The sequence below is a fragment of the Lycorma delicatula genome, chromosome 5 (genome assembly GCF_047948215.1).
Source record: "Lycorma delicatula isolate Av1 chromosome 5, ASM4794821v1, whole genome shotgun sequence".
In the NCBI taxonomy this organism is placed as follows: Eukaryota; Metazoa; Arthropoda; class Insecta; order Hemiptera; family Fulgoridae; genus Lycorma; species Lycorma delicatula.
The window spans coordinates 70,975,681-70,995,438 of NC_134459.1; the positions used below are offsets into that span (position 1 = coordinate 70,975,681).

At 30.2% G+C, this 19,758-nt stretch overlaps 2 protein-coding genes across 2 annotated transcripts; both read left to right on the forward strand.

The window, feature by feature from the left end:
- Nucleotides 1-511: 511 nt before the first annotated feature.
- Nucleotides 512-12,733, forward strand: Smug (Single-strand-selective monofunctional uracil-DNA glycosylase). The gene is made up of 5 exons (XM_075366396.1): nucleotides 512-1,135; nucleotides 3,244-3,510; nucleotides 5,590-5,742; nucleotides 7,635-7,748; nucleotides 12,630-12,733. The coding sequence occupies exons 1-4, from the start codon at nucleotides 836-838 to the stop codon at nucleotides 7,743-7,745; spliced, it is 831 nt and encodes a 276-aa protein (XP_075222511.1). The 5' UTR covers nucleotides 512-835; the 3' UTR covers nucleotides 7,746-7,748; nucleotides 12,630-12,733.
- A 3,393-nt stretch (nucleotides 12,734-16,126) lies between these two features.
- Nucleotides 16,127-18,193, forward strand: LOC142325073 (tRNA-specific adenosine deaminase 2). The gene has a single exon (XM_075366398.1). The coding sequence runs from the start codon at nucleotides 16,127-16,129 to the stop codon at nucleotides 16,604-16,606; it is 480 nt and encodes a 159-aa protein (XP_075222513.1). The 3' UTR covers nucleotides 16,607-18,193.
- The last annotated feature ends 1,565 nt before the right edge of the window (nucleotides 18,194-19,758 follow it).

Below are 19,758 nucleotides of genomic sequence, written 5' to 3' on the forward strand. Positions count from 1 at the left end.
TCACAAGGCGGGAGTCGCCTTGTGACCAACCCCTACGGGGTTGGGATGGATAGTCAAATGAATATTTCCGTTGAAATCTGGTAACCGAAATTTTTCGCGATTACACTGTTTTCCTTGTACTTTACAAGGAAGTAAAAAAAGTACACATAAGAAGTACAAAATATAAAAAGAATAAATTCCCTAATATTGGCATAGTTAAAATGAATGGTTTACTCTATGAAAGAAATTAAAATATCTCTTTAAATATCAGCTCAGTGGTAAAAAATGAACAAAGGTAAGATGTATTGAGCTAAGGTATTACATATGTTTGAAAAGAAATCCGCAATACCACTTAGAATAAACAAAAAGAATATTAGGTACAAGTATTACTACAATAGAACTGAGTAGGTTAGAGTGAACTACGAAGTTCTATAACTTTACGGGAATAACTAGTAATCGCCTTGTTCTCAAACGAAACGTAACGTAGAACAGATCGACTATCGACTTCATAAACGTATCAATGTATACACGTTCGATATTTTCGCTAGTTGTATGCGTGTGTCGAATTTTGTCGTAAATTCGCTTAATATAAATGTGTTGATTCGAAAAAATGGTTGCAGCCCTTATAGTCTGTGAATACGTTTTTTAATACATTTGAATGTTGCAGTTTATTTTTGTTCGACTATAGAACTAGTGCGTTCCTTTATGTGTATTTAATATTCTCTCTCGTACAAGTTTTCCTAACCTGTATATAATCTCGCTACTTACAAAAAAATTAAGTTTAAGAATCTATCGTTATTACTTCAGCGTCAAAAGTTATGACTACTTTTCTTTAAGTGTTTAATTACGTTTCAGCATGAGTGTTGATTACTCTGTGCAGTCAAAATATTTTTCTTCTGATTTGGAAGAGAATTTAAATCCTGATTTTACAAATTCTTTTTCCCAGAAAATTTTGGAAATTGAAAAAAAGCTGGTATTAAAATTAACTTCGGAAAACATTGAAGTTAAATTGAACCCTCCTGTTGAGTATATTTATAATCCTTTAGAATATGCATTTGAAGTACACTCAAATTTTGTTAATAAATTTTGCAATGAAAAAAAACAATTGCTTTTTTTGGGAATGAATCCAGGACCTTGGGGAATGATGCAAACTGGGGTGAGAATATCCCATTCCTATTTTTTCAATCTTTAATGTCATCATTTAAGAAATGAGTAATTATTCTGAATGTACGTGTATAGTTTTTAAGTTTTATAATTCTTCATGTGTAAAGAATGCACTCTACTAATCGTACAACTTTACTGTAAAAAAAAAGGATTACTGGAAAAAATATACCTGTTGCCCAATACAAAAATTGATAACACTATCACACAAAAATACATTACTACCATTACAAATTAAATCCATTTCATTAGAGAACAACTAATTAAAGGGTAAAGTAATTTTTAGAAATTTTTAAATATTAAACTATGAAAATCTTATGTTAAAAAAATAAACCTGACAAAAAAAGAATATCTGAAATAAAGAAAATACCACTATGTGTATATAAACATGAAAATAAAAAGACTGGAACTTATATAGTATAGTGCATTGCAATAATCATTCAACTTGAAGTATGGCCACGTAACACCACAAAACACAGTTTAATCCAATTTTCAAATATATGTGTTTTAATTACTAACATACAGAATTTACTGCATTTATTAATTACAAGTTAGAGTTCAACGTGTTCCAGTCTTATATTACATTTACAACATTTCCATACCCTTCCCAAAGACATGTCCTTTTAGCCATTTTTTGTGGAAATTGGCATTGGTTTACAGCTGTATATCATCAATTTAATGTTTAACTTCCCAGTTTTACTGCCCACTGAAAACCTTCACCTATAGATATAGAAAAATCCAAGAATGTATGTTTATAAGTGAATAATATAAATTTAATGATATTTATATAAAATATGGCATAGTGAATAATATAAAATTTAATTTGTCTTTCCTTCTCAGTTCAACCAAGAAACAGCTTGAACAGTTTACCAGAAATTTGATAAAAATCTTGTAAATACTTATTATCTTTTACATTAGTACAGTGTATCTAAATTAGTGGAGGTGCTATTCTAGAAAATGTTTTTCTGGACCTTTTCAAAGCCATGGTTAAAGTTTTCTATAAAATAAAAGAACCGAATAAATGAATCAAATAGAATAACTGGAAGCAGGATAATAATCTAATTCTACACTTTATCACATTCAAGAATATGGTACACATATTTTAAGGACATTGTGCTTAAAAACCGTATTTGGTTTAACTGAATAGATAATAATAGTCTTTAGTATTATTAGATAATAACTTAATAAAATGTCCACTTAAAAACACTATAGTCCAATGGTGCTTAATTTAAATTTCTATGTATACAGAAATATATATAATTAGTTTTTACTAATTACCTTCTCTTTCATCCTTCCAGCATGTTTATGGACAGATTTGGCAATCAAAGAGCCCTTGCTTTCTGCCATCTTCTGATCACTACTGAAAAAACAACTAAACTGCTTTCACATTCCTTCCATCGACAAAACTAGAAAAGGGTACGAACAAGGAGCATTCCCTACACATGCAGAGTAAAAAAAAACCTACCTTTCACCAGCACTGCAGGAGTGACAGTACTCTCTCCCTCGCAGCCATGTGTATAGTTCCCTATGTGCGCATACACACAACAGCCAAACACCATGCTGCTGTAACTGTGAAGTGCATAGTTCCATACAAAGATTTTTGTATCTTTTTCATAAACTGGGGAATGACTACTGACATTAAGCTTAAGGATTATATATTGTACAAGTATGAAGAAAAAATTAAATTAAAAGAACTCATTCTATTAAATGTTACAATAATATCAAGTGGAAATAGGGGGTGCTGCAGTTCCACAGTGCCTCTACAAGAGCCGCCACTGCATTACTAACATCATAATTTAGATACTGAAAGTGAGAAACTTGTTTAATTGGTTTATAATTTATTAACCTGCTGATAAGCTCTGTATTTTCAAGTTTATGCAGTCTCTTTATTTCAATTTTCATTTTCATCCCTCAGTTAAAATAAAAAAAAACATATTACATTATCAAAAGCCAATAAAAGTTTTTATAAATGTTTATATATTTGCTTCAATGTTATGATTAATATTTTCTTAACAGTTTTTTATACAATTATATTTCAAACATATTCCATTACATCAAAGTACGTTCTGTGAAATTAATTTATTCTGTATTTTTAATTGACAGGTACCATTCGGTGATATCAATACAGTGAAAAATTGGTTAAAATTATCTGGTAACATAACAGAACCTCATAGACAACATCCTAATAAGAGAGTTAAAGGATTTGATTGTAAACGTGTTGAAGTTAGTGGTAAACGATTTTGGTCTCTTGCTCAACACTTAAGTAACAATAATCCAAACACATTTTTCAGTAATTCCTTTCTGCATAATTACTTTCCTCTTGTATTGTTATCATCAACTGGAAAAAATATTACTCCAGCTGACTTGAAGGTAAATATATATATATATATATATATATATATATTTTTTTCCCCATGTTTTTAACATAATTTTAAATTAGAGAAGCTACAAAGGAATTTCTAATTAAATATTGGGAATGTGATGACATTCATTGTTCACCACTCTTTTTCCCAATAAATTATACATGTTTACAATGTGGATTTTTTTGCCCTTTCCGCTAATGTATTTTTTCAACACGCATTTATGAAGATATAGGTCTTATAAAAAACCTTCTGGCATTTTTTTTAGTATTAATCTTGGGAGAATTTAAAGGAATCTGCATAATTTGAATTATAATGCGATATTCCTTGTACGTATATGTTTACTTTTTAATATAATATTGTTATAAATAGAACTCTAATCATTACATTAGAGGATTATCAATATATTCATTCATTTACCTTCAAACAATACTAGTTAACTAATTGTTACAACCTGCTATGCAGTACAAACACTGACAACCATCAGTTAACTTCTTTAACACCAGTGTTTTGAAAATAGCAGTCAGTAACATTAAATTACAAAGTGTACCTGTATGTTTTTTTTTTTTTTAATGTAAAATATTTGAAAACAAGAAACCACACTGAACGTACTTTCTGAAAGTTTTCTGCATCAGGATTATGAAAAAACCTGCTTGATATTCATTTAGTCAAAGCAGTAACCCTAAAAAACTTTATATGCTCATTATTAACTTGTCAAACTGCCCAACTCAACAATTAACTACAACAAGCCACACAGCAATGGGCATATGCGTTACAAGTTAAAATATCTTGTTTAATTGCAGAAATTAATGTAGCTCAAAGAAATTTACTCGGTTAGAAGGATGAAAATGCAAAGCAAACCCATTCTGCCCTTATGACACTTGAACTTCAGGTTTTAAATTGTTCTGCTTTCCATGAGTGAACAGTATCTATTTTTAAACATCCTACATAATTTTATTATACAAAAAATATTTAATACATTTTTTATTCCTCATTTTTAAAGTTACAGAAGTATAGAAAGAAATTTTATAGAGTGCATGTAGGAGAAGTGGAACTTCTACTTCTGATAGGCAGAATATAAGAGATTAAGTAGAGTATAGACAGTTATATGGAAACACTGTAAGATGTACAAACAAATAAAGATAATAATGAAAAATTATTTCCAATCAGGTAGAAGAAAGAAGACTCAGAGAATGGTATACCCACAGGTATGTTTAGTCCGTTGTTTCAAGGATATGGATCATTGGGTCTATAATCTTCAAAGAAAATAAAAACCCTGTATGTTTACCCTTGTACTTGTGATTGTTTTGTTTATCAACTAATTGACATACACTATTGTCCAGATAGATGGTGTAGACAATTTTCTATTATTCAATAATCTATTTCCCTTTGAACTCTGTGAGATTGTCACAAATTACTTGTTAGATTGCTGACACTATTGTTTGCTATGAACTATCTTTTTCTGAACCAAGACAAGCATAATATTTAGAGCTTGAAAAAAAATAGAGTTGGGAACACTTCTCACTAATAATTCTCTCTAAAGTTTGGTCTCTTTTCCCCAAATTTATTTTCTTTTCTCAAGTGATTTTTGATATTTGGGCTATAGTTTATGGTTTAACCACAAAAAGTACATAGCTTAAAAAATCTTGACTCTGAAAGCAGTAACAGATTACTGTCAAGTAATCTTAAAGTCGAAAGTATATTAGAAAATCTGAAGAATATGTGAAACAAAATTAACGCATCTCATCCCATAAGTTAAGAAATATCTTTTTCAATATACTGAAGTCAATAAAATTGTTTATTACATCTCAAGAAGATAATTTCCAATATGTTTAAAATTGGACTGTAATGATGTAACTAAGATAATTTGCTGAAAATAATATTTTAAAGGTGATTATAAATCTTTATAATGAAAAATAAAAACTTTGTTGACTGTATTAAAAAATGACCATTCTTCGTCTCATTTGTGAGCTATTCTGTATTTAACAATAAGAATTTCTTTAATTGTTGGGTAGGTTAAAGATACTCAACACTTAGTATTTTTTATTACATTTTTACATATTAATTATATTTATTTGTTTTATTCTAGTCAAGTGATCAAAAATTAATTCAGAATATATGTAATGAGAGTTTGCTAGAAATATTAGCACACTTGCAAGTTAAATATGTAATTGCTATTGGAAGATTTGCTGAAAGAAGAGTAGTATCTCTATTAAAAAATAAAAATGTTACAGATATAAAGGTAAGCACAAATGTAATAACATATATATATTTTTTTCTATAAATACATTAACACTTATTTAACTTAATTATCACTTATTTTATTTAGCTTCAAAAAAGCAATTATTAGTTTTTTAAATTCAGATTAAGTTCCTAACAAAACTATCAAGTGAATGATTTAACATTAGCAGTTTCTGAAACTGAACATTATTTCTTAAGTATTATGAAATTAAAATTTTATTTCCTTGTGCTGACAATATTGTTTAATATGCAGAACCCTCTCAGTGTACACCTCTGTATCAACGGAGGCAGTAATGGTTGTGGTGGGAATTCCACCTCTGCAGCAACTAGCCAAACAACGTGCTCTAAGGTATAACGGCGAATCCAGAGAGGAATCACAGACTGTTTTAATTCATGGTTGGCAATGCAGATGGGATGTGTCCACCAAGGGCAGGTGGACACATTGGTTGATACCCCGGTTCAAGGTGTGGGTCGGGAGGAGGTTGGTGAGACCAACTTCTGGCTTACACAATTCTTGACAGGGCATGGGGTCTTTAGGAGCTACCTGTGCGGCTAGAGGAGGGTGAAGGATCCCAACTGCACTTATTCCCTTTATTGTGGGGATCCTGACACACTTGAGCACGTGGTATTCCAGTCCCCAAGGTAGGAGGTGCAGAGGCGAGGGTGTGTCGCGAACATGGGAGCAATCGATGTAGAGTCCATAGTAGAGACCATGTTGGCTAGTGCAGAGATTTTTCACACAATTGCAATGTTTGTGTCGGGGATACTAAAAGAAAAAGAAAGGAAAGTGAAGGGGTGAGAGACAGCCTCAGCTGGAGTCATCGTCTGCCCGTGGGAACGTGTTACAAGGATGGGCGGCGGCAATGAAGGTCAGGAACTCTCAATTCCGTGAGCTATTAAGACTGAGACCCAGAAGGGGTTCTCGTTGGGGTTATCCCTGTTAGAAGCAGGCACAAAGGACAAAGACGTGGTTGTGGAGGTGGGGTGGCTGGGAACGGCATAGCCGGGCCTGGCTACCTGCCCTCACAATTAGAGGTGAAGATACTTCCCGGAGCTCTGTGATGCTTTAATGTGTATTCAGCTCCAGGAAGCAGGGGGGGAAAAGAAATATGCAGAACCAAACTGAAATGTCAGTTCTGTTAAACATCTATTTCTATAATAAACTTTTTATTATCAACTTGACATGGTTTCAGAGAAATAGCAATCCCTTCTATGTTGAAGCTGTTATTTCACTATCCATGTGCCATGCCTTTCCATCAATAGATTAACGATTCACTTGCCAAGTAATTTTCAAAAAAGTATTTGACATTCATTTCTATAAAACAATCTGTACCCATTTTTTTTCCATAAAACTACAGTAGTTTTATGCACAAGTTGCAATCCTGCTGGTTTATTGTACATGAGTACATTAGTTTTTTAAATGGACTTTTGTGTGACAGAAATGAAATGTATCCTATCCTAGAAACTTTTATCTATTACACATATTATGTTTATTTATTTTTTGAATGAAAACTGATTAGTATATGTCATTATGTTGACGATGATATATGGTAATAAAAAACCAGTTATTTACACAATAAATTCTACGTGTTGAATAGCTAGTCGAATTAATTGAATCTTAGTAGATTTTTAAATTATGCAGGGGTCCATGAATTACTAGAGTTAAGAATGCCTACATAGATTTTTCAATCAAGGAAGAGCCATTGGTTCTTGCATGTTTTAGAATAACTGTGCTGTAATAGGACTTTAACCTCTATGACATGCAGCATCAAAGGATTCTTTTCATGACAGCTAACTGCAATGTGTTGACTTATCAAAATCAGATATCATTTAAATTTTAAAACATACTTTTTTCACTTTTTCAAATAAAGTTGTATTTTTGATCATTTTCAGGTGGTTTACATTTCACATCCAAGTCCTCGTAATCCGGCCAGTAATAAAGATTGGTTACATATAACATTACAGCATTTAAATAATTTTGATTTAATAAAATATTTTACATAACTGGTCAGTAAATTCTTATATGTATTACTTATCTGTTTATAACATTTAACTCATTGTAAACATCATGTGAGCTATGCTCTCAATGATCTTATTCAAATCTTAAAACATTTTATGGGCTTCATATTAGTTTATTTTTGTACAGTATTTTACTCTTAGTTAATATTTCTAGCTCTAAATAGCACCAATTTATAGACTACTTGAAAGGTTATAAATATAATAAAACAGATTTTACTATATTAGTACAGATTAATTTACACCTCTATTTTACAGATCCTTATTTGATGGAATGTTTTTCAATTCCCAAGCAATTCTCAAGCACCAAGCATAAGGTAATAAAAACCTCTTAAAAGGGACATTATTTATTGTAGATAATATTCCAATATTTTTTTCTCTCTTTTTTACCACAACTTATAAAAAGCAGAATACAGTATGTATACCAATGCACATGATGAATAGTATAATTTAGTACTGTATTCTGTTAAATTTTTATGATTTATATATTAACTGAGTTTTTGTATTACATAGCAGACTAGCAAAAATCATACTTACTATTAGTAGATTCCAAGCTTATGAAATGAATCTATCTCTTGGATAGTTCTTAAAAAGAAAATTCTTCCTCCCAAAACAGTCTAAAAACTGTTTTTGTAAAGTAAGATGTTTTTAAAGAAATAATTTCTAATAATTTAAATACTGAAAATAAATTTATTGGACTAAATACTATTTATTAGTTTTTTCAGTGAATTTATCAGAAAGTTTAATAAATCTGAAAGAAAGTGTATGTAGAGAAGAAAATAAATATTATAATTTTCATTTTAATGGATGAAGTAACAGATATTTCAGGTACAATAAATCAAAAAAGTACAAGAGTTGTTAGCTTCAAAGAAAGCCAGCCAAGCTGGTCTTTAAGTTGAACAGAAATTTACTTTAAAATTTACAAAAAGAAGTCTACATTTTAAAAGAAAATTAACTATAAGCAAACTACAAACTACTTTTAAACACTACAGGAAAAATCACATTTTAAAACAATATCACTGCATAATATGTACACTTAACCAGAAATATCAAACTTAGCAGGTATGGTGTTTTATAGCACCATACCATACTCATATCATTCTCATTTGCTTATTACATTTTTTGTAGAATTTTTTGTAATAAAAATATAAATAAATGTTACATGCATTAAGCTTTTCAGTAATGAAATTATTCATAGGAAAGTATACGTACATACATACATATTTAGGATGTCCTTATGACATGTTGTTCTAAGGTTTTACATCTTGACCCCTGTAGGGGAAGACCTTATGATGATGATTCCAGGCACCACACCACTCCCTCCATTCCTCCATTTTTAGCCCTGATTGGCTTTAAAAGAGGTTGTCTTTCAGACCGTCTAAACTTGATAACATAACACAGTCATCAGTTTGACCTCTGTCAGGATGCCAGGATGCCAGGATGCTATTTCGGGTCATTTCATTGACAAACAAAACGCCAGATATAGACTCAAATACATTTTAGATAATAAGTTTAATTTAAACTCAAAGGTTAATTTCCATCCATGTATTTACTCAAACTAATATCACCTTCGCATGGCCTATTTCAACCATGACTACCTACCATAACTTGCAACCCTTGAATATCAATTAACTGATTCACAGAAGCTTGATTCCCCCAACACCAAAGGTTTCACACAAAAACTTTTCTATATTTAACTTCAATTAAACTATGTAATCAAATCATTACTTGATTCCTTAGAAATACTATCCTTTTACCAACAAAACAAGTGTTGATCACAGCAAAGACAATTCAAAACAATCAAAACCAGAATTGATCTTTATAAACTCTGTAGTAATTGTGGTACATTCAGCTTCATACCTGGGGGCAGACATATTAGAAATGACGCACATCATCAATGGCCCTACACTCCTGACACGAGCCTGAATTAATCAAACCAAATCTGGTCAACTTATTTTGAAAAGCACCATGTCCAGAAAAAGCTGTATAATATGCTGATCGAAAGAAATTCACTAACTACCTGCCTAGGAAAAATACCACATGTAAAACAGCCATCAGACGCTTCAGTCCACCTGACCTGCCATAAATGAAAACCTTGGTTGTCTATTTCTTTTATGTGCCCATAGGTAAGTTGGCCAATCTTCTTGTCACCATAGTGTAATTGGCGTTCAGTTACAAGGATATCAATGGACTTAATACCAGAAATAACAAGGACCATCTCTTGAGAAACGTTCCTATAGGCACCAATCACAGACAAAAATAGGAAACGCTGGGCCTCAACAAAATATTCTTATAACATTTGTACCTCATTTGATGAGTTCAGGCAGGTGCAGGATACAACATTATGGCTTCGCACACACCCTTATATAGAACACGAATGTTTCTTAAATTAATCCCCCAATCAGAGTGAACTGCTATTCAAACACCAAATAAAGCATTACAAGCGGTTTTGGCATCATATGTATTGAATTGAAGATTCTCATCAATGATTACACCTATATACTTCTGCAGCAGGACATATCTAATTCGAGACCTGCTACTGATACACAAGGTCATCGTGTAACAGCTAGTCTGCCCTTGAGCAACATCATCATTGTTTTCTCTGGGCTAAACACCATCTTATGTTGCAAACTCCACAACTGGAGTATCTTGCAAGTCTGAGCTGCCCTGAATTCAATCTCATTCTTTGAATCTGAAAAGCCCCTGATATGTTCAAAAAGATACCTAAAACAAACTCAGGCTCACTAAAAAAACAATGTTCATAACCTTAAGAATAGCATTTTCCATGCCCATGTCTGGGTAAAATCCATACTGATCATCCATCAACAATTTTCTAGAATTCAATCTATCAGTAATATGAAGAAGATAACCTTCTCAAAAAACCTTCCAATAACTGGCAGGAGCATTAAAGGCCTAACGAGAAGCTCACAGCAGGGTCCTTGTTACCGCCTTTAAACAATAATTTTAGAACTCCTTTTTTCCAGCAAACAGCGAAATAGTCAGCAAAGAGCATTCTATTAAAAATTCTAGTCAAAGTACAAACACAAATTCAAACAGAATGGACAAGGATCTCCACCTGATTCCATTGAAACCCGGAGCTTTATTCCTACCAGAACTGCAAATTATCTATCAGAACTGCAGAGACATACCTTTGTCTGTAATTTCCACAGATAAAACATCAGAGCGAAAAGCAGCAACTTCCTGTCAGACTCGCACATGATACTAGGTTTCATTAGTCACAACATTATCTGGCAATAAATTATTCGAAGAATATTTAAAACCTCAGCTTTATTGGAAACAACACCCTGTTGGATCAAAAGAGCTGACAAAAGAATATTTTTCTTATGCTTATGCCCTAGGATTTTATACACAAGACCCCCAAGGATCCTTATTTCCTTGCTCTCTAACAAAAGAACGCCAAGAATCCCTTTTTGATATCCTGACTAAATGAAAATATTCATATCTCTCCCTTCAATAGCCATCTGCCAAAACCACTTGCCATTCAAGATCACTCTTCCACTGAGCAGCTCTCCTGAGATGGTTCACATACTCTTTAATTAAAGGCATCTGTGTAGTCCACCAAGGTGCAATTCTTTCTCATCCCAAACTACAGGAAGCTGAATTCTCAGCGGCATTGATGAAAGCCAGAGAAAATCTTTGCTAGGTCTTCCAATTGATTATCATCCAGACTTCAGTCTATGATTTGTAGTCTAGCAGAGAGAATATTGCTTTGCAAATAGCAGAGTGCTAAATTTGATTATTTTAATTCTGAACTTCATAAAATCCAATCATTTTATGAGTACGTGGCTCATTTCCTTTATTAAATGATAAATATATTATGAAAAATTAGGTTCATTTTAGATCCTTAGGTCATGTTATAATTACATTTTTGTAAGTAATAAATAATTTTAGTAAAAATCAGGTTTTCTGGTACTATGTACCAGACTATGTATTTGAAAATAACTTTTTACATCTAAAATTTTTTCTATTACAATTTCATAGAAAATCATAAACAAGTTGTTGTGAAGTTAAATAATTATTAGTTTAATTTAAAATTGATTAAATGGTTGAAATCTTTAATTTTTTCATAAAAAATTGAAATAATTACAATTAAACAGTTACTATTAGTGAAAAATATATGAAATGCCCAGTCATTAGGATTAATTTCAGTGAATACTCTCCTGTTCCCAGTCAGTTAATGTTCTGTTTTTATTACTGAATTATTGTGTGTCTGTGTGGGTGCACTTTATCATTTATGTATTATATTTTTTTGTTTACATTATTGGTATTTTATTTATTCCATATTAATTTACCTGGTTTTTGGTTAATTTAAGTGGTATCATCTGCTTTGGAATACTGGCTACTAAATGACATAAGTATGTGCTACCCTTCCAAAGGATAATTGCATCCAACATGTTTAAATTTAAAACCATTTATCAACATGGCTTCAAGAGGCTTCATGGCTTCATTTTATCATTTAATTTAAATTCTTTTTATTTTATAAACAAACAGAATTTGCTACACACATCCAAAACGAAGTACCACATAAGCTTACTTTCCATCCAGATTCATTTTTTATTACTAAGGAATTCTTTTAAATAATCTCAATTTGCATAGATTTGCTATTCTCAAGATGTTTCAGCTTATGTGCTACTTGGTTTAGATGTGGTGGAAAAGTCTGGCACAGTCTCACCTTCTGTTTGTGAGGTATTAGTTATGTAATGCATTATTCACAGATTCCATACTCAGACATAATATTTGGTTTACAGTGTTGTTAAGAGGTATTTTATCAACACTTATTTCTTCAATTTATGTTATTTTTACTATAAATGTTTGGGGATGACTATTTATTTTTTATTTTATTTCTTTCAGAAACCAACACCCTGTTGAAAACAAAATTTATAAACTTGTAGTATCTTCTTCTGACTAAGCAAGAGGTAGTCAACTGTAAACATCCTTTAACAGCATGCAAGCACAATTAGTGAGATTTTTTGCTAGATTGCAGTCGGCCACAGCAGCCATCCACCACTAAATTTTATTTCAAAATCTGTCTTATTAGGCTACTTATTTTGATGTCCCATTTTTTCTATTACAGAGTAATACACACGCACACACACACACACTCACACACACACACACACACTGCCATTTTGTCATTTGTCATCATATTTAATTGTATAGGTTAACCCAGAAAGGAACTGACAACTTTGAAAGCTTATAGAAAAAACTTAAAAAACCAGTTGAGGTGTCACCTTGCAGAAAAATATAATTTTGTATAAAACAGTAATTTTTATTAAATGTGAGCATCATTGGTGATACAACAGATATTTCATCTTATATCAATTTCTTGCCAAACTAGGTTTAACAAATGTAGTATCTTTCTGCTACCACTGCAGCAATTTCAGAGTTCAGAGCTCTATGACATTGGCAAGAAAGAATAGAACATACATTTAAACTCGAACCTATTAAAAAAATCCAGTCATATAAAATCTGGGGAATAAGGTAGTCCTGTTCAACTGATCCAGTACCCTGGGAAGTGGTTTCAAGAAAATTCCAGAGCTCACTGTGGCAGCACAATGTTGTATCATCTTGCTGACAGTAAAAGTATTCTCATCATCTTTGTTTAATTGAATTAGAAACATTTCAAGATTATTCTGATATATGTTACTACTGATGGTTTTCTCGTCTAAAAAGAACAGGCACTTTAATTTTTTGAAGGGACCAAAACACATTGAATTTTGGCCCATCATAATCCTTCAAAGATTCACATATTTTATTACTAGCCTAGATTCTGCAGTTATGGATATTCACCTTACTGCTTATTTGGAATGTTGATTTATCTCTAAATATTACATTTCCCAGGAATATGCTTCTTTTCCCTACCTGATTTAACAGAATTGATAACAAGGTACCATATTTGCATCAATAACTTTATGCACAATAGTAAGTTTGTATAGTCAATATTGTTAGTGGAAACATTTATGTAATATGCATTAAATGGTAGATTGCAGAAAACCAATCTCATAATACAAACATTAATTTCTTAAGAAAACTTACAAGCTCTTTTTAACCTGTTCCACAACAACAATAATGATTTTTTTATGGCAAATAAAATAACTGGTCTCAATAAAATTTTAGTGCCTAGAGTAAATAATACATCTACTAGGAAGTTCCTTAATATAATAGTATTAAAATTATGAGTATTGTTAATGGAGAAGAAATTTGGCGTTTTGCAATGCAGATGTGTTTACAACATTGAAACACATGCTGTGTAATGAGTTACTTAACACAACTTTATTTGCTTATTATAAAATGAAATACTTAATGAATTCTGTGAATCCCGATAATAATATCTGTATGGTTTTTAAATTTAAAGTTGTTTTTGTGTTATCTTGTATTATGTACTATATGTTTTAATAAATGAAACTTTAAATTTAATTAACAAGAGATAAATATTAAAAATTAAAAACACAACTGCAAAAATAATTGCTGACAAACATTGCTCTTTAATATAACATAATTATTAATGTAGGAGGATAATTAAAGAGTGTGCAGGTGACAATTTTGTTTATAGTATTTGTATATAGTATAATTTTTTTTTCAAATTTTTGAAATTTATTTAAATATACATACATATTCATATAGTCTATGACACTCCTGGTAACATAAAGATTCCAATGTAGGGACACACATCTAAACCAGTTCAGCTGTTGAGCTGCTACAGTGGAACAAAAATACATACATACACCCTAAATTCATTACTCTTTATTTTGGACCAAAAAAAAAAATCTCAAAAACATATGCAGTTTTATTGTCATTAACATAAATGAAAATATATAGATCATATTAATAAATGACACCTTTTTATAACTAAAAGTTGTGACAATTTAAAAAATTGATAATGTAAATCATACCTTATGCACTTGAAAAGTTATAAAAGTTAATAATAATTCAGAGATATATTTTATGATTATGAGTTTTATTTATATTTGTAATAATTTGTGTTAATAAGAACTACCATGCGACACATTGAAGAACATTATTTAAATTGGTATAAATATTATTATTATTATAATTTGATGAATTACATCTTTTTTGTCATCACTAAATCTATGGATAAAGTTTTATCTAAGAATATGCTTTCACATTAATTTCTAGTAACAGATATAGCTTTATAAACAGTACATTTATGCTATGCAGTGTTAAATAAGGTTCATTTTTGAGTACATCAGTTATAATAATTTTTGTTCTGGTTTGGTTTCATTGTGATTTTGTATTATACTAGCAAATACCCCATTTGAATTTTGAAAATTTGAAGACTGGTTGGGAAGATATAACAACATTTCTGAATAACCATGATCTGTTAGATTGAGAGTGTACCTGATACATGCAAAGTTAGCCTTCAACCTATGAACAAATACCCCGTTTGAATTTTGAAAATCAGATGATTGTTTGCAGAGATATTATAAGAGCACCCCACTGCACCTCCAAAACAGCACCCCAGGGGGCACCCAGTTTGTTACTAGTTGATTGTGATATTGATCTAGCCACACACAAGTTGCTCGCATCACCACACTGCAGTCCCCACATGAATGAAGCCCTATTATTAGTAAACAGAATTTTTTTAAATTTATTTTATTTTATTTAACATAAATTTAATTCTCTTATCCTGTAATATTATTCATTCGGTTAATTTAAATCATTCAGTTCAAACCCAGCTAACACAGTGATCAAGGCTCACAGTTCATAATTCAATTTATTAAAGTTTGTGCTTCAACTGGTAAATCTCCACTACTGCATGTATGTACTACCTATGACACTCCCAGTAACGTAAGAATTCCAACTTCGGGTCATACATCTAAATCGGTTCAGCCATTGAGCTGCTACATGGAACAAACATACACATATGTACACCCTAAAAACATTACATTACTTTTTGGTCAGTCATGTAAAAATATAAATAAATATAATTACATTATAAATTATATTTAAGAAAATTGGGAACAAAATTTACAGTATAAAATATTATAATTAAAAAATTTAATCTACATCTTTGTAATATATAACTATAAGAATCTTTCTTCTGTTGTTTATATACAAATGAATTATTAAGCACTATAATATCTTCATGTTTAAAACGTTTAATGAGCTACTACTAATACAATTGTAGATGATTTTAAACTGATTCATTACATTTTATGACACTCTTTTATAGCTGTTTAAAATGAACAATTAAAGACATGAATTTTCATACATATACACATGCATATAAAAATGTAAAATGTATTTGCATATAATTATTACATTTAAGGATTAAAAGTAATTATTAATTTTACTTAAGTATTTTATATATTTCAGAAAAATCCTAGATGGAGAAATGGATGAGAAAAGCATTGCAACTTGCCGAAGAAGCATTAAAGAAAGGAGAAGTTCCTGTAGGATGTATATTTATATATAACGATGAAATAATTGCTCAAGGTAGTAATACAGTCAATGAGACACGTAATGCGACACGTCATGCTGAAATCAATTGCATTGATAATATAATATCATTATATAAAGATAATTGGAAATCTGTCTTTCATAATACTCATGTGGTTGTAACTGTTGAACCATGTATAATGTGTGCATCTGCTCTTCATTCGTTACAAGTAGCCAGTATTACATACGGTTGTGCTAATGACAGATTTGGCGGTTGTTTTTCCGTACTGAATACAAGTAAACTATATCCTAATCCAACTCCTATAACTGGAAATGTTTTTGGAAATGAAGCTATGAACTTATTAGTAGAATTTTACAAAGGAACTAATCCAAACGCTCCAGAAAATAAAGTAAAAAAAAAGGTCTGATGAGCTATGTAAACAATTTTCAAAAGTGTTCAAAGCTACTGCTTTGTGGCTAGTTTTAAAAATGTTTCTTTAAATAAAAACCTGATAATAGATAGCAATTAGCCACCTGTAAAGATTGCAGTAACTCATTCCTCAAGTATTTGGAGTACACCGAAGTTAATATATCCATCAGAAATTAATAGTATAAGAGAAAAACAAAGTTTTCGATAAAATGTTACAGTACTTTTGTCATTGTTATAAGTTACATTGTCATAAGTTACATTGTCCAGTAAATGGATTTAATCCACCTTTGACAGGTTAAAAACTCATAATACTTTTCCCATCTATACAATGTTGAGTTGACACTTTCCTTGTGTTAGACTTTCATTACTTGTCTCCAACTGACTTTTTCTCAACTAAAGTTAATAATTTTATTTATTCTTAATTCATCAACAATTGGGTAAGTTAATTTTAAATATATATGTATGCTGGAATTAAAAGTATGTTGGCATACCATTCACTATGCTGATAACTGTAGTCACAAGAAGTTTGCATTATTATGTACATGTTACAGTTATGTTCATGTTTAAAAAAATTGTTCAATTAATATTATTTAAAAACTCACCAACGGAGTAATATGTTTTTGTAAAAGAAATTTTTTAAATTTTATTTTAAATAGATTGGTTGGAAGGTCTTTTAATTGATTGAGCAATTTATTAAAAATTCATAAGCTGAAGTATTCTATTGAGTTATACAAAAAAGAATGAGTCTTACAGCCAATATTTTTCAGTCTTACAATCTTATTAGTTAATTTGTTCTCTGTTTTACATTTGTGAAATGTGATCCTTTAAAAAAATGCCATTACTTCTTTGATATAACTCTTTAACAAGCCTGCCAATTACGTAATTATTGATTTTTGACATGCTGCTGTCAGGCTAAACTATAAGATTATACCTAGGAAATTTGTTTTTTATGTCTTTTAAAAAAAGTTGGCAAAGTATTGCATGCTTTCCTGACTACTAATAATAAAAATTAAAAGTTAGAGCCAAAAAATATAAAAAACAGAATAATATTTTTTAAAGGTGGAAAAACTAATAAGAAATTTTTCTAAAAATATTCATACATAAGTTAAGATTAACAAATTTCTTTGTAAAGTTTTCTCTAAATTATAACACCCCATTCAGTAAAGGCTAAAATAAGAAAACAAACATTTTCAAAAATCTTTTCTGCATTTTAGTTCCAGTGTCTACAATTTTAAAAACATGTAGACATTTTTGATACCTCTATATATGAAGTATAAAATTTCAAAAAAATTTTGAAATATATTTAAGCTAAAGGGTGATAGTGCAAAAGAACAAAAAACATATATTTTAATTTTAAGAAGCAAGAGTTGATTTTTTGAATTTTTTTTTTTGTATTATTTATATATTCATTTTAATAAATATGCTCTAATTGAAAACAAATTTGCTCTAATAAAGTTTTCTCTAAAATGTTACTGAAGAAAATCGAAATTGATTTTTTTGCGATATTGAATGATTTGTTAAAAACCCAATACCCCATTTTTGACATGATTACCACACTTTTCTTATACATATAGCTGGAAAAGTAATATATATATATATTGTAATTATTATTAACCAAAATAATTTTGATATAAATATTATTAAGTTCTAATCTAGTTGCATAAGAATCAGCGTGGTACATTTTAGTTGTATTAAAATGGTTGCATTTTAGTTTGTACTGTTATGATGTATTAATGTTAATAGTTTTTTATATTACCACTATATCATCTCATTTAAAACTATGAGATTTTATAACACAAATTTTTTTAATTATCTTTTTTTTAGCGACATGGTAGTCTGAAAATCTGACCATTTCAGTTTTTATCCGAAAAATAACTTTTTTAAAAGTTCAATAGGATTTTGTAACTGTTGAAATTAATCTGCTAAGATGGAATCTGTATTTTCCAATTCACTACCTATTGTAATATACTTTCTGGTGTACTTTTATATATCACTGCCTTTATAGTATACATTTTTTTTTGAGTAGGACTATTTTAGTCCTACTGAAAACCAGGCCAGATACTTGAAAATCTACTAAAATAAGTATGTGCGTTACAGTGTTAAAATTACAGAGGTTATATAGATTTACTATATATCAGGGAATAATCAAAATATTTCAAATCTATTCCTTATGTTTTATCTAACTTTTTCTACAATTATGTCTGCTGATAGAAATCTTATTTTTACATTTCTATTACATAAAACAAGGTTAAAGTATGTTATAATATGAGTGACATGTAAAATATAGATTCAGGTTAAGAATCAATTACCTTATATTCTAATTAGGTAATTCCTAATGAATTTGAATTATTAATGTGAATTGTAAAGTATGAGGATTCAATTCCATTACCAACACATTCTGAATAATAATAAAATTTTATAATTACATACTCCATGATTTTTCAATAATAAGATATATTTTGACAAACTATACACAGAACTTTTTATAATTTACATTTATTACACAAAATACTAAAATTAAAAGGGATTTCTATCCTAATGTATTTCTGTTGAACTAGCTGCCCCTAGTAACTCCGAATTTATAAAATCACTGTTGGCTTGTGAATAATGAAACCAAATAGTTCATGTAATTTTTTTATAAATATTTAACGAAGATTTGGTAAAGCCTGGCCTTACTGATAAGCACCCTCATCTAAGTTGATTGATTTTTGTATCGATACCACATAGAAACTGTCTTTGAACAAATCTGCAGACAGAATGCTTCCACCATACACACATTTTGAGCAACAATAACTCCACTACATGTCCTTACCACAGAACATTTCAGGAAAGAAGGGATCAAAAAGATAAGAGAAAGGGTGGACATTGAGTATAGAACAGTCTACTATGGAAACACTACAAAAAAGTCAAACCACCCAAAATATTACTTCAAGACACCTCCAGGCAGGGTGTCCATCCTCCCACAAATCCTTGGGAGATTGGGAATGTCTTTATTTAGGATGGGTGCAGTACATTATTAACAAAAAACTATGGTTGAAAAAAAAGATTATTGAAATTAATCAACTCAAAATATACTGCAAAAAACTTTCCTCCATTTATGTACTAAAATACACTCATACTCCTTCAGGAAACAATTTCAAAAAAATTCCA